This window comes from Zootoca vivipara, chromosome 4 (genome assembly GCF_963506605.1).
Source record: "Zootoca vivipara chromosome 4, rZooViv1.1, whole genome shotgun sequence".
Taxonomy (NCBI): domain Eukaryota; kingdom Metazoa; phylum Chordata; class Lepidosauria; order Squamata; family Lacertidae; genus Zootoca; species Zootoca vivipara.
The window spans coordinates 81,890,057-81,904,735 of record NC_083279.1 but is presented as its reverse complement, the minus strand read 5'-3'; the positions used below and the strand labels follow the sequence as shown (position 1 = coordinate 81,904,735).

At 42.3% G+C, this 14,679-nt stretch overlaps 1 protein-coding gene across 3 annotated transcripts in view; it reads left to right on the top strand.

Annotated features, from left to right (window-relative positions):
- The window catches only part of ATM (ATM serine/threonine kinase), a 57,318-nt gene extending 42,641 nt beyond the window's left edge, over positions 1-14,677 (top strand). For all 3 annotated transcript variants that reach the window (XM_035114954.2, XM_035114953.2, XM_035114956.2), the window contains 14 exons: positions 1,825-2,032; positions 3,081-3,185; positions 3,856-4,011; positions 4,262-4,400; positions 4,910-4,992; positions 5,182-5,322; positions 5,840-5,956; positions 7,181-7,330; positions 8,878-9,043; positions 9,946-10,032; positions 10,122-10,236; positions 10,475-10,538; positions 11,668-11,804; positions 11,901-14,677. In XM_035114954.2, coding sequence (XP_034970845.2) covers positions 1,825-2,032; positions 3,081-3,185; positions 3,856-4,011; positions 4,262-4,400; positions 4,910-4,992; positions 5,182-5,322; positions 5,840-5,956; positions 7,181-7,330; positions 8,878-9,043; positions 9,946-10,032; positions 10,122-10,236; positions 10,475-10,538; positions 11,668-11,804; positions 11,901-12,081 — 1,849 coding nt within the window. In that variant the 3' untranslated portion in view covers positions 12,082-14,677. The remainder of the gene's footprint in view (positions 1-1,824; positions 2,033-3,080; positions 3,186-3,855; positions 4,012-4,261; positions 4,401-4,909; positions 4,993-5,181; positions 5,323-5,839; positions 5,957-7,180; positions 7,331-8,877; positions 9,044-9,945; positions 10,033-10,121; positions 10,237-10,474; positions 10,539-11,667; positions 11,805-11,900) is intronic.
- The last annotated feature ends 2 nt before the right edge of the window (positions 14,678-14,679 follow it).

Sequence of the window (14,679 nt, the reverse complement as noted above, 5' to 3'; positions counted from 1 at the left end):
TGGGGTTCATCTAGCTCAGGGGTCTGCAACCTGCGGCTCCGGAGCCGCATGTGGCTCTTTTACACCTTTGCTGCGGCTCTGGAGCGGATACGAGGGGAGGAGGCGTCCGAGCCATGCGCCGCCTGAGCCATGCGGCGGCGCCCGCCACGCCCACCAGACACTCGCGCGGTGCCCACCGCCGCCGGAGCACACAGCTGCGGCGGTGCGCTGTGCGCCTGCGCCCCGCACGCCGGAGTCCACAACTCCGCTGTGCGCCTGCGCTGTGCAAAAAGGACGCAAGGTGATGTTAGCAGCCTGGGGAGCGTGGTCGGCCCCCTCCCTGCATCAGCCCCTCCCTGCTGCATTTCTGCAGCCAATAGGCTCACGGGGGCGGGGGCGGAGTTATTTATATTTTTTAACGGGTGCGCTTCTTCCCGCCCAGCAGCAGAAAAGGCTTGCGGGCTCGGAGCACGTGTTTGCTGCTGCTGCTCCTGCCTGCGGCCTGCCTGTGGCCTCCTGCCGGCCTGGTCAGGAGATTGAGGTAGATGTATTAATCAATGGGTTGATTCAATATGAGGAAATTTTATAAGTTCACTTGATGGGAGCAACACACATGAAACCATACAGGTGTCCTAATAAGGGAGTCAGAGTTTTGCCCATTCCCAGTAATCAAGGCAGCCCAAACTCATAAGGCAGTGGTTGCTGGTGCCCATTCCCAGTACAGTAATCAAGGCAGCCCAAACTCATAAGGCAGTGGTTGCTGGTGCCCATTCCCAGTCATAGCTGCCAAGTTTTCCCTTTTCTCATGAGGAAGCCTATTCAGCATAAGGTAATTTCCCTTAAAAAAAAAAGGGAGAACTTGGCAGCTATGTTCCCAGTAATCAAGGCAGCCCAAACTCAAAGTTATTTTTATAATGACGAGGATGACATTGGGCCCTCATTATTAATTATTATTTACATCAGGCACAGATTATGATTTATGGTACACTGGGGCCCTGATTAATTTTCTATGGCATTTTGGGGCATTGATTATTGGGCATAGCAAATTTTGCTATGGGGCCCTCTGATTTCTAATTACGTACCTGTTTTGCGGCTCCCAGTTTATTTTTTTTCTTCGGAAACGGGTCCAAGTGGCTCTTTTTGTCTTAAAGGTTGCAGACCCCTGATCTAGCTATATTTTGGCATGTATATTCTTGGGGAACAATGAGCATGTTCTTAGTAATTGTGAGGGACAGGGGATATCGCGAAGTCCCTCCCCTCCTGAGTTCAAGCCCATCCCCGAGCGCAGGGGAAAGCAGAGAGAGTTCCGATTCCAGTGGGGAAGCAGGAAGTCGTGTCCGAGGCTCAGACAAGGTAGCGGAGCCAGGGTCCCAGGTGGGACAGGAAGGGGCAAGCAAGGGGGGCAGACCCATCCCCCCAACTCCGGAATTGCGCAGAAAGCGGAGAGGGAAGAGGATGGGTCTCCCCAAATTGTTGTGTTGGAGAAAAACGCGCCAAACGCCATTCGGAGGTTCTGATTCAAGCTGAGAACATCTGTCCGTGTAAATAGCATTGCCTTCAGCACTGTAAATACGCAGCACCAATAAAAGATAAAATGCAGAGCTGTGTAGAGTCGTTACTCTGAAGTAGCCCGCTCCGGCCACTGTGACAGTAATGAACTGTTATCTTAGGAATTTTCCTGCTTCTGCCATTTTATTGTGTAAACCAATAAAAGTAATCATTGGGTCAAGTACTGGGAACGAGGAGAACCTAGGCTCTCTTTTTTATAAAGTCAGTTTGTCAGCATATAAGTAAATGAATTTTAGATTTGTACTGTAGTCTTATTTCTAAATTTCTGTTGCTAAGATACACAGTCAAAGTTCAGCGGGAACTAGAAATTGATGAATGTGCAATTCGCGCACTGAGAGAGGATCGCAAACGTTTCTTATGCAAAGCTGTTGAGAACTACATTAACTGTTTACTGAGTGGGGAAGAGCATGACATGTGGATCTTTCGACTCTGTTCTCTCTGGCTTGAGAACTCTGGTGTTTATGAAGTCAATGTGATGATTCAGGTTAGTCTCACCGTAACTTTACTGCATCTGTGTATACAAAGATACAACTTTATTACATCTGTGTATACATTCCCTCTTTGTAGTGAAGTAGAATATAAGGTTGGGGAGCAAATGTACTGGATGTCTATGCATGGGTGCTTTTTTCACATGTAAAATCTAAGACATTTAAGTGCCAGATCGTGTGGGTTATCAGTTGTACAGTTGTACCTTGGATTTTACATGATTAGGCCCTATGCATACCTGTTCCACAAATACATATCTAGCCACAGACAGTACTCTGGGTTCCTGGAGTAGGTACAACATGTAGTGAATCAACCCACCATCAGTCTCTCTTTGAAGTACTATCTTTCATTGCTACTTTCTGCTTCTTTTCTCCAGAGTCCTCTTTTACCTTATCATTCCTTACTTATGTCAGGATTTTTATAAATAACAGGAGTAATGTAATGGATATACCACAAAACTACCTAATCCAGTGGCTTCATCGTCCACTGTAATAAATAGATAGGTGTTGAGGTTCCTCACATTCACAATCCATGCAAAATACTGCCAGGCAATGGCCTTGTTCAGACAATCAGTTCAGGCTTGATGGTTTGTTTGTGAAAGTGGAAACAGGCATCAAAGCCAAGCCCTCCTCTCCTCCTCCCTGGCTTATTTTCCTAGTTTCTTAACTGACATTAAGTCAGAATTCCCCGGTTTAGAGGTAACAAGGAACTCTGGCTTAATATATGCCAAAATATTTGTGCCAAAGCCAGTTCACAGTGAGGGGATGGAGAAGCATTTGGTCCTGACTCTCTGGCGTCATAAACAGTGCTTGCATCTTAAAATACTAGATTATTCCCCAGCATGTACAGTACTGTCTTGTAAAACCTCGTGAGAAAATATGCAAGAAATGGATCATAAAAGTGCTGCCATGAAAAAGAGTGTCTTGCACTCATAGCAATTAGAAAAAAATATTGTGATGTACTCATATCTGAGCATACATGCAATTTGTGTTATATTATTAAACAGTCTCACCTTCTACTTTTGTTTGTTGTTTTTATTATAACAGGAGAAGGCAAAGAAAATACCCTCTTACAAATTCTTGCCACTGATGTATCAACTAGCTGCTCGAATGGAAAGCAAGGCAGAAGGATTTCATCAGATTCTGACTAATGTAATTGATCTTCAACCATGATGCCCTGTCTTCATTTAACATGCAAATACAAAACAAAATACAAAAACAAACTTTATTTGCATGTAGATAGTTCCGGAGCCCCGTTCGCAACATGAGTACGCAACCCACACCAGCGCTTCTGCGCAATCGCGGGTCACGATTCGGCGCTTCTGCAAATGACATCATTTGATGCTTATGCGCATGCGTGAACCGCTGAACCTGGAAGTAACCCATTCTGTTACTTCCGGGTTCGGCGCATTCGTAACCCATCTTGTACGCATCCCGCAGCATTTGTATCCAGAGGTATCATTGTATACCTAGAGGAGCGTCTCCACCCCCATCATTCTGCCCGGACACAGGTCCAGTGCCGAGGGCCTTCTGGCAGTTCCCTCACTGCAAGAAGCAAAGCTACAGGGAACCAGGCAGATGGCCTTCTCAGTAGTGGCGCTTGCCCTGTGGAATGCCGTCCCATCAGATGTCAAAGAGATAAACAACTACCTGACATTTAGAAAACATCTCTGAAGTTTTTAATGTGTGACATTTTAATGTATTTTAATCTTTGTTGGAAGCCGCCCAGAGTGGCTGGGGAAACACAGCTGGATGGGCGGGGTACAAATAATAAATTATTGTTGTTGCTGTTGTTGTTAATATTATTATTATTTCTTAACAGCTTATAGCTAGAATTTCTCTGGACCATCCACATCACACTTTGTTTATAATCTTGGCATTGGTGAATGCCAACAAGGATGAACTCTTGGCAAAGCCGGAAGCAGCAAGAAGCAGGCAAACAAAAATCACACCGAAAGAAACTTCTCAACTTGACAAGGTACTTTAATTCACCTGTTTCTGGGGTGCTTTAGGCTGGGGGAGCGAGGAGTGTTTCGTGTTTGCATGGACAGTATTGTAGTTGGGACCTGTTTTTCATAATGTCACGGCTGCAGTAAATTTATCCACCAGCAGTTGGCCCAGTTTCCTAATGCTTCCTTTGTTGCCAGAGCTCTGAATTGTTTTAATCTGAAGTAGACTGTAAGTAAAACTCTCGCTTTTACCAGTATTCTTTTTTTTTCAACCGATAGGAGCGGATGGAAGCTGCTAGCAATATAATTAACATTATCAAGCATGAAAGAGCTGATATGGTGGCAAATGTCGAAACCCTTTGCAATGCTTATATCGTTTTAGCAAACATGGATGCAACTCCCTGGAAGTCAAAGAGAGGTAAGAATATGGAAAATGGGGATAATTGAGGTGGGAGTTGAAAATCAACAATAATCCTTCAATTTTATGCTGTGTAATAAATATGTGGAAAATATTGCTTTCCGTCTCCAGGATGTTTTGTTGAGAGTAAATTATCTGTGCAATTATTAGGCTATAATGATATTTGTTAGCCAGTGAACTGTATCCAATTTGTGCAGGTATCTGTAACAGCCTTTGCCACAGAGCAAATTGGCAATACTCTGGTTATTTTGGTATTTGGGGACGGGCCAATTTATAGTACAATTAGATATATTAAAAAGAATTAAAACAATAAAGAAGGACTGATACACAGTGGAAAGGCGTTGCAAAGGGGTAGACGGCACCACACTAGAAAATCTAGAATAATTTCTGTAATATCAGAAACATGTTAGAAGCAGTTTCTTCATTGTTTGAAGTCCAGTGTACAGGAGTTCATACAACAACAAATGTTAGTAATGGCATTTAAGGTAATTTGTGTGTTGTTTATGCAGGAGGCATAAATATCCCTTCTGATCAACCTATCACCAAGCTAAAGAATCTAGAAAATGTTGTTGTACCAACCATGGAAATCAAGGTAAATGAAACTGGTTTATCTGAGTAATAATCCTTACATAGTCATATTAGTGGGGATTAATGCATCTGGGACAGACTACCAGAGAAAATGTAACAGGTTGCACATGTTTCATTCTAGCAGACAGATAAATGGCTATCAGTATTGTAGTGAACAAGATACAGCAGCGCCTAAATGTATTTATGATTTTAGGTGGATCCAAGTGGGAAGTATGAAAATTTGGTTACAATAAGGTCATTCAAGCCAGAATTTCGCTTAGCAGGAGGCCTTAATCTACCAAAAATAATAGACTGTGTTGGATCAGATGGGAAAGAGAGGAGGCAACTTGTCAAGGTAAGTTCTCTGTGTTGCACGTGCTAGAGAGGTGTCTTTTTTGATTTAAGAACTATGAGACTGTTCGAAGCTGAATGTAGAACATTGGATTTTTAACTCTTATGCCATGTTCTTTGGTGTGAACCTTTCCTTTGGTGGAAGTTGATACGTTTTATTTCTCTGTATTGTGATTGAAGATACTGAGCTGCTGTGAAGTAAAACCATGGGAAATGTATAAGTGCCTGATGCAGGGATGAATGGAAATATGTTCTTACACATTTCTAAATATATTTTTACTTATTTACTAAATGTACAATGTATTTCAAAAGTTCTGAGTGATCCCAGAAGACAAAGTATAAACCGACAGTACTGCCCAATTGTTTGGATACTTTTCCTGTTGCTTAAGTCTACAATACTTAACATACTTGTTTTGGATAAAAGTTTCCCTCACTTCCAAATAAATATACATAACATAAGGTTCTTGTAGTGTTCAGCTGATACCATTTCAATACCATTGCCTTTTTTGTATCTCTTAAAGGGCCGTGATGACCTGAGACAGGATGCTGTCATGCAGCAAGTTTTCCAGATGTGCAATGCTCTGCTTCAGCAAAATACTGAAACCAGAAAGAGAAAATTGACTATCCGCAGATATAAGGCAAGTTTTGCTCTTGTTCCATCAAAGTAGCCTGTTGCAGACATGATGTGGGTTCACCAAGCAAATGAAGCTTCCTTTATATAGACTCTGATAATTACTGAATTTAGCCCTGAAAGTGGCACTTAGGACTTACTACTCGAGATTTTATTAAGCTGGAGGTGACAGGAATTGAATCTAGGGACTTCTACATGCATTGCACATGCTCTGCCACTGAGCTCCCATCCTTCATCTCTAACATTAAAAAGACAGAACATTGCTTCATCTAGCTTCATCTAGCGACTAGGGACTCCACGTTTTTCCACAGCAGCTACTACCTGAGATCCTGCTGAATGTTGGACCTTCTGCACACAAACCCTGTTGCTCTCACATCTCCTCTCCTTGCCAAACTAGATTGAAAACTGGGAGCTGGAGTTATAAATACAGTGAGGGGGGGAAAGTATTTGATCCCCTGCTAAATTTGCCCATTTGCCCTCTGACGAAGAAATGACCAGTCCATAATTTTAATGGTATTGAAAATGGGTTGAGGGTGGGTATTCCAGACAATGACCCAAAACACACGGCCAAGGCAACAAAGGAGTGGCTCAAGAAGAAGCACATTGAGGTCCTGGAGTGGCCTAGCCAGTCTCCAGACCTTAATCCCATCGAAAATCTGTGGAGGGAACTGAAGGTTCGAGTAGCTACACATCAACCTCGAAATCTTACTGACTTGAAAAGGACCTGCAAAGAGGAGTGGGACAAAATACCTCCTAAGATGTGTGCAAACCTGGTGGCCACCTACAAGAAATGTGTGGCCTCTGTAATTGCCAACAAGGGTTTTGCCACCAAGTACTAAGTCATCTTTTGCAAAGGGATCAAATACTTATTTCACTCATTATAATGCACATCAATCTTTGTCTTTTTGTCTTCTGGGTTTCTGGGGTTTTTCCTGTTGTTATTCTGTCTCTCACAGCTACAATAAACCTACCATTAAAATTATGGACTGGTCATTTCTTCGTGAGAGGGCAAACGAGCAAATTTAGCAGGGTATCAAATACTCCCCCCCCCCCCACTGTACATGCTCTCTCTCGGGGGATTTTACTTCACTTTCCACAGGGCATTTTCCAATGTAAACTAGAGATTGTATCCCTGATTCCAAAATGGGTTTTCAAACTAAGGTTACAAAGGAATCTGATTTGAATTAGCACTGGTTAATCATGACAGTTAATATGTCTGCTTATTCCTTAGGTGATTCCCCTTTCACAGAGAAGCGGTGTCTTAGAGTGGTGCACAGGAACGATTCCTCTGGGTGAATTCCTCATCAATACTGACAGCAGTGCTCACAAACGATATAGGCCAAAGGACTATAGTAGCTTCGATTGCCAAAAGAAAATGATGGTGAGTCAGAAGCAAATCCTTCCCAAGCAAGATATGCTGCATCTAGCGGTATATTCCTTATTTTTGATTAAGGCTATGAACACCTACCATGTGTCCACAAAATCGTCTGTTCTCATCATACCCACCCATACAATCTGTTTTGATGTGTTCGCATCTGTAAGAAGACAAATCCCACACTTTCCTCAATAACCTTTCATCATGAATGGGGAGTGGGCCTGCCAGTGATAGGCTATTGCCAACTTTACAGCTGCCACAAGAAAGAGGATAAAATTCTTACAGGATTTTATGGCCTAGCTATGTCACAGCACATTTCACCAGGTCTGTCTACCCCACTTTATTTATTTATCAAATTTGTATACCGCCTTTCAACATTAAAATAAAAGATAAAGGCACAAAATACATTTTAAGAAATCAAAAACAAAACACCCACAAAACCAATAACTGCTCTCCCACACACTTTCCGCTAATGCCCCACTGTCCAAAATTTGTAGGACATCCACTTGGAAGTCTCCATTTACCTTCACCAAAACTACAGGTTAGATCAGGCATCCCCAAACTGCGGCCCTCCAGATGTTTTGGCCTACAACTCCCATGATCCCTCACTAACAGGACCAGTGGTCGGGGAAGATGGGAATTGTAGTCCAAAACATCTGGAGGGCCGAAGTTTGGGGATGCCTGAGTTAGATACTTTAGGTTCAGCAGAAGCAACTTTTGACAGGAGAATTCTACAGATTCTATCCTCCTATATTCTAGTACTGGCTCTACCCACCCTACATGACCTAGCTAGAGAGCATCCCATCTATGGATGGTATCCTCCTTAATGCCATCCAGAGAAAGGAAGCTTGGGTACTTTATGTGAAAGGTGTGAAAGAGGCATCCAGACTTTTCCCTGGTGCCAGCATTCAACATTCATGCACATACACTCTCGAGAGACAGCCAGAGCTTCAGTTTTCTTAGTCTGTACCGGACCTTGTTCCAAGGGAATGACTTTGGTTTCACAAGCCTAGACCCCCTACACCAGAGGACATTTCAACTCCTCGGATCTTTCTCTACTCACTTGAGCGTAGATGGAAACCAGGGAGGGACCTGCAGGACAGGGGTCATCTACAGAAGCCTATCACATAGTTGTGTGTCCCTTTCCTGGTGGAAAAAGGGCTTCACACATTCATGGATGGATCCCCCATTCATTCCTCCAGAGGAAGTGCATTCATAGTAAAGCATCCAGGCTTCACTTCTCCCATTTTATTATGACAGCTTTGTGAGGTCGGTTCAGGTGAGAGATAATATCTGACCCAGAGTTAACTGGTGAACTTCATAGGTTGGGCAGGGATTTCAGCCTTTATCTCCCCCACCCTTAAGCCAGCACACTGTCCACTTTGCCACACTTCACTTCAGTTTTGCCAAATAGTTGCACATCTATTGGAATTTTGAGGGGCAGGTGTTTCATAAACGTTATGTGTTGTGTTCTTACTGCAAGTACAGCTGTGCATATGCAACAAAATCATTTTTCATACCCACCTTTAAATTATTTATGGTTTACTTCAAAGGAGGCTCAAAGGAAAAATTATGAGGAGAAATATAACGTCTTTATGGATGTATGTCAGAATTTTCAACCTGTATTTCGTTATTTCTGCATGGAAAAATTTCTTGATCCAGCAGTGTGGTTTGAGAAACGGCTGGCGTATATTCGCAGTGTTGCTACTTCATCAATAGGTACTGTAAAAATATGGCTTGTCTTTCGCACACTTCGGTAATAATTTTATAACTATGAAGACAAATTGAAAAATAGTGTTTTGTTTCAACAAGGGCTAAGGTCTTAATCTATTTAATAACTAAAATGTAATGACTCTTGCAGTTTTGTCCTCCCCTTCCAAGGTACTCCATGAGCTTTAGTTGGCAGTACATATAGATTTTGATCATAGAGGACAAGTTTTAATTGTTGGGGCTGATAGTTATAGAGCAGTTAAGAGGGCTGAGGGCTGCTTTCTTTTCTATAGGTATTTTCATTCAGGTGTATAGCTGATTGGGAATGAAATGCCAATGTTACTCGTTTGCTTTGTTGAATTAACTGAGTCACCTCCCACTTGCTTTGGCATCTTCAAAATGCACCCATGTGCATTTACTGAGATTTAATCCATTTAATAATTAAAAAGTAAGCTATCATTAAAAATGGTATGGTTTATGCTGCCCAAAAGTGTACAGTAGCTGCTTTAAATGTAAGATGGCAGAGTGTGTGTACTAGTGCTGTGACATAGCAATACATGGGATTAATTTATTTTGTGCATGGGAGAAGAGAGGGAGCCGCATTCAGGTGTATTTTCTATCCTTAGGCATGTTCCCAAGCATTTCAATCCTCCCACCAGTTCTTTGTTCCTCTTGAAAAACCATTGCTGAAGATTAGGGGACCTTCCAGAGTAGCGCTTATTGCAACATGGTAGACTGTGGTGGAAAAGGAGAATAGACCTTCTCAGAACCTTGCAAGAAAGGAAAACCTGTTGGGCAGGGAATGAATAAATAAATGGAGAGAGAAGCTGTGAGTTACATGTATAAAGGGGGGGATGAAATGAAATGTAGGCAAGTGCTTCTGGGTTCATTTTGAGACTTCCTTCTTTCAGTTGGCTACATACTTGGTCTTGGAGACAGACATGTACAGAATATTCTGCTAGATGAGCAAACCGCAGAACTTGTGCACATTGATCTAGGTATGTATAAACACAAGGGATCATATATTATTCCTTTGTGTATATATAACCCTTTTAAAAATAGTTTCCTTTCTCTTTTCCTCTGCCAGGTGTTGCTTTTGAGCAGGGCAAAATCCTTCCTACCCCAGAGACCATACCTTTCAGGCTAACAAGAGATATAGTGGATGGAATGGGCATCACTGGTGTAGAAGGCGTCTTCAGGAGGTATAGTATATAACTGCAGTTGCTTCTTAAGCATTTCACTGTTAAAGTTACAATAGAATTCCACCAGCTCAGCTTTTTGAACAAGCTTGTAGTGTAAACCAGTGAAAACCATGTTTGTTACATTATTATTTCTGGACAGTAAGAAACTGTGCCATTAGCTATAAAAATAAAATGCTGTTGTATATTGAAACTATTAGTGGAAAATAATTTAGAAAACTGTTCTGAAAATACCTTCTAGATGCTGTGAAAAAACTATGGTGGTTATGAGAAATTCCCAAGAAGCTTTGCTTACTATTGTAGAGGTAAGCCTTTTTTCCGTGGCTTTCAATGAAAAGCTGAAAGGTATTGGTTGTATTTTAAAACTTCCATAAACTTCTTTGGCATTTAAACAGTGGCAACTCCTATTGCAAAAGTTTGCTTCAACATTCTTATCTGTTAGGCACCCCAAAAGTTTATAAATAAGTTTTCATAGGAGATTTACTGAAATACTGTAATGTAGCTCTGAACCTTTTCTGTTGCGAGGGAGCAGAATGAGCCCATTTGAACACACAACTGAAATTATGTACATTTGAGGGCATGATCAAGCCCCATCATGTGATGTGCATGCACACGCATCTGCACATGAAGGATGGCTTGGGAGCAAGACTCTCAGCGTGTAGTACAGCAGCCCACAAATTACACTGCTTGCCAGTTTGTTTCTTAACTCAGTTTTGAAGTGGTGCAGTTAACCTTTAAAGCCCTAAGCCAGGCATAGGCAAGCTTTGCCCTCCAGATGTTTTGGGACTACAACTCCCATCATCCCTAGCTAACAGGACTAGTGGTCAGGGATGATGGGAATTGTAGTCCCAAAACATCTGGAGGGCCAAGTTTGTCTATGCCTGCCCTAAGCATCCTAGGACCTTATGTTCTCAGGGAATGTCCATACATATATGAACCAACCAGAATCCTGAGATAAGCGTTAAGGGCCCTGAATTCTGTCCCACCCTTAGTAAACATTCTAGCACAGTGTAGGATGTTTTCTACCCATTTTCCATTAGCAACCTAGCCATTGCTGTCTGGAAAAGTTGGTATTCATACTGTGTGTGAAGACAGTCCTACAAATGACACATTACGATAGTTCAACCTAGAGGTTACCATTTATCAGGTGGCCACGAACAGCGTAGAGGAAACTCTACAAGGATTCCGGTATTTCAAAAAGCAGTTTCACTGTAGCTGTAGTTGCTTTTGTCAGAAGACTTATAACTGCCCAATTGCTAAAATAATGGAAATGTTTTATTACCAAGATGGGACTAGATCATAACATTTAATTCACATGCTGAACAACATTGCCAGTCTAAAGATTATCCTACAAATATGGAATCTTTATTTGCCTGCTTTTTTAGGGCATTGAGCTGGCTTCATTTAGATACATATTTTTGCCTTGTTTTACAGGTGCTTTTGTATGACCCACTTTTTGACTGGACCATGAATCCTTTGAAAGCTTTGTATTTGCAGCAAAGGCCAGAGGATGAGACTGACATCAACTCAAGTCCCAATGCTGCTGATCGGGGATGTAACAAAAAAGCAAAGTAAGAAATCACTACCGGGGGTGGGGGTTGTAACTAATATGAACATCTGCGAGGCTATGCAACTTATATTTTCCTATATTTTTTTATTCTCAACAGTGATAACCAGACGTTTAATAAAGTGGCAGAGCGTGTTCTGATGCGACTTCAGGAGAAGCTTAAAGGTGTGGAAGAGGGGATAGTGCTCAGTGTAGGAGGTCAGGTGAACCTTCTCATACAGCAAGCCATGGACCCAAAGAATCTCAGCCGCCTCTTTCCGGGGTGGAAAGCCTGGGTGTGAAAATGTGGGGTTGGTCTTAATGAGTAGAAAATGTTGCTGCAATGCAAGAGAACTTTGTTCCTGCTGTATTTAAAATCATCAGAACTGACAGCGGAATGCACACAGTGGTCCCCTTGTTTTGCCGCTATGCAATGTACTTCACCAAGAAGGCGCCACAACACTGGCAGGAGGCTACAAGTGTGTGCCAACCATGATCACTATCCATGCTAAATAACTATGTAACATTTAGAAGTCCCTGATCTATGGCATATGGAAGGTGCACAAAGTTGCCAATTGCTTTAAACTTGGAGACAAGAAACTGAAATGTTATGCTTTATACATCGGACTTAAAGCTTGACAAGTACATTGCCGAAAACAAGGCTCCATATCAAAACTGGGAAGAAAAATACATAGAAGAATTAAGAATCATATGCACAGTGTAAACTCGCAATAGATTACTGTTATTAATGGCTACAATTATTTGGCTTAAGAAAATAGACCTATTAGCTATTCATTGTAGAATAGTTTTTGGCTTTTGTAAATGCTGATAATATATTTTTGAAAACTGAAGAATTCAGTTATTTTTGCTACTCTTAGCTAGCAAAATCTTACCATGTGAAAAATGATTTTTTAAACCTGTTTTCTATCATGGAAATAGTGGCTTTACCCAATATTTTGTGTTTAAACAACATGCATTCAATTTCTAATGGTTGTGTTACCGTTTTAAAAATGTTAAGTTGCTCTTTCTTTTGTCCCCACCGCTGATTATGTAATCCTTGGGAGGGAAAGCTAAAGGGGCACTATAAATGAATATAAACTTACTAAGTAAGTTTAAGATATAGGAAACTATGTATTTTACCTTTCAGTAATAGTTTCTGGCATGTGTTTGCCATGTTCACATGGAAGGAAACAATTTGTATATGTACTTGGTATTTCAGTCTGTGCTTTTGGAGTATTGATTCACTACAAAATGGGTAATAACATCCACCGGATCCTGACAAAAAATCTAGTCTGGTATAGAGCTCAAAAGCTAGTGACAAAACTCTTGTATGTGAAATAAAGCTATGCTGTTATAGACAAGTATTGTCTCCAAAACCTCTTTTACATTTGTCCTGTAATAGAATAAAAATAGTATAGAAAAACGTGAGTAGTAAGCCAAACCATGGTTTAGAACAGTACTCCCAGAGCAGAGGGAGATTGTGACTACTTTACTCCTTTAGTCCTACTGCTGTGAGCTGAGCCACAGTGGCATCCATATGGGAGCATGGGGTTGGTCTCCAGACAAACCACGAACTGCTAACCATGAACAAATATTGGTCATAGGTTACACTTCGTCTGGAATGAGGCAAACCATGGGTTAGCTCCACACAGTGCAGCAAGGGTAAGACTGGAGGAAGAGCAAAGCAGTTGCCATCTCCTCTCTGGGCACCCGTGTATCTGCACAACCAGTCTGCCTTATCAAAGCAACCATATGTACCCTTGCCTTGAGTTTGTTGATAGCAGAAATGCGATCCATAAATAAACAAAAGTTGATTTATCTTTCTTTTGTTACTGGAAATGGCCATTACCAATATTTCAGTGGACAAAACAGGAAGTTACAGCTTTCTCCCATGCCGGATAATGTGTGGCCGAAACAGTTTGGATACTGTTGGGCACCATAATTAATCCAGATGGCTGGGCTTATCTGGATGCTTCTGATTTGGCATGATAGTTCCCCAAAGTGAAGAGTAGGCACTGCTTTATGTTTGGATATCAAACACAATTTTGAATCAAGATGGCAGGCAGAACCTTTCAAAACTGCAATGCTTTTAATATTTGCCATGGAACTAATAGGGCTGTGCATCAGATTTGACAAAAGGCCAAACCAAATCGGGCTGATTAAGGCATAGCTGGGCTTTGATGCGGTCCGGTCAAGCCAACCCAACCATGGCTTGCCCCAAGTCAGGCCAACCTGGAGCAACCCAGGGCTTTGGGGGTAGAGTGTGAAAGAGCAACCCACGGCTTTTTTGAAGACAGCTTTCAAACAGGTCCATGCTGCATTTTAACTATGTGAAGCCTGCTACCTGTAGGGGTCTGCTTCTCTGGGAGGATCACACATCCTAGATATGATATGTGGCTGAAGGCAGGAAGTGCACCCTGCTCCTTGGGCAGAATCTGTCACTTTAGTTTGTTTCCTGTCTCTGCCCACTATAGATGAATATGCTAGGGTAGCAGAACTGAAAAGCGCGTGCCTGAGGCCACAGAGATCCCCAGGACTTGGGGGGGGGCAGGACTAGTTACTTCCCACCCATGTTATCTCAGTGCCAGTGGTTGGTCAGTTTCTCACCATCAGTTATGGCCCAAGAAGCAATGGCAACCACTGATGCAGGAGTTGGGATTTTTTTTGGCAAGGTGGCAGTGGCGAGTGAGGCAAGTTTCCAACGATGCAGCAACGGCAACCATAGAGTGGGACAAGATGGCATTGTTGGTGGGTACATCTGGGGCCTGAGCCACACCAAGTGAAGACATGGACAGTGATGTTGCTGGGTGGGGTGAGATGACAATGGGGGGACCAAGGAGACCTGACACAGATCTGGGTCAGGTCCCCTGGATTGCAGGGAGTGGGGGCGGGTCTGTTAT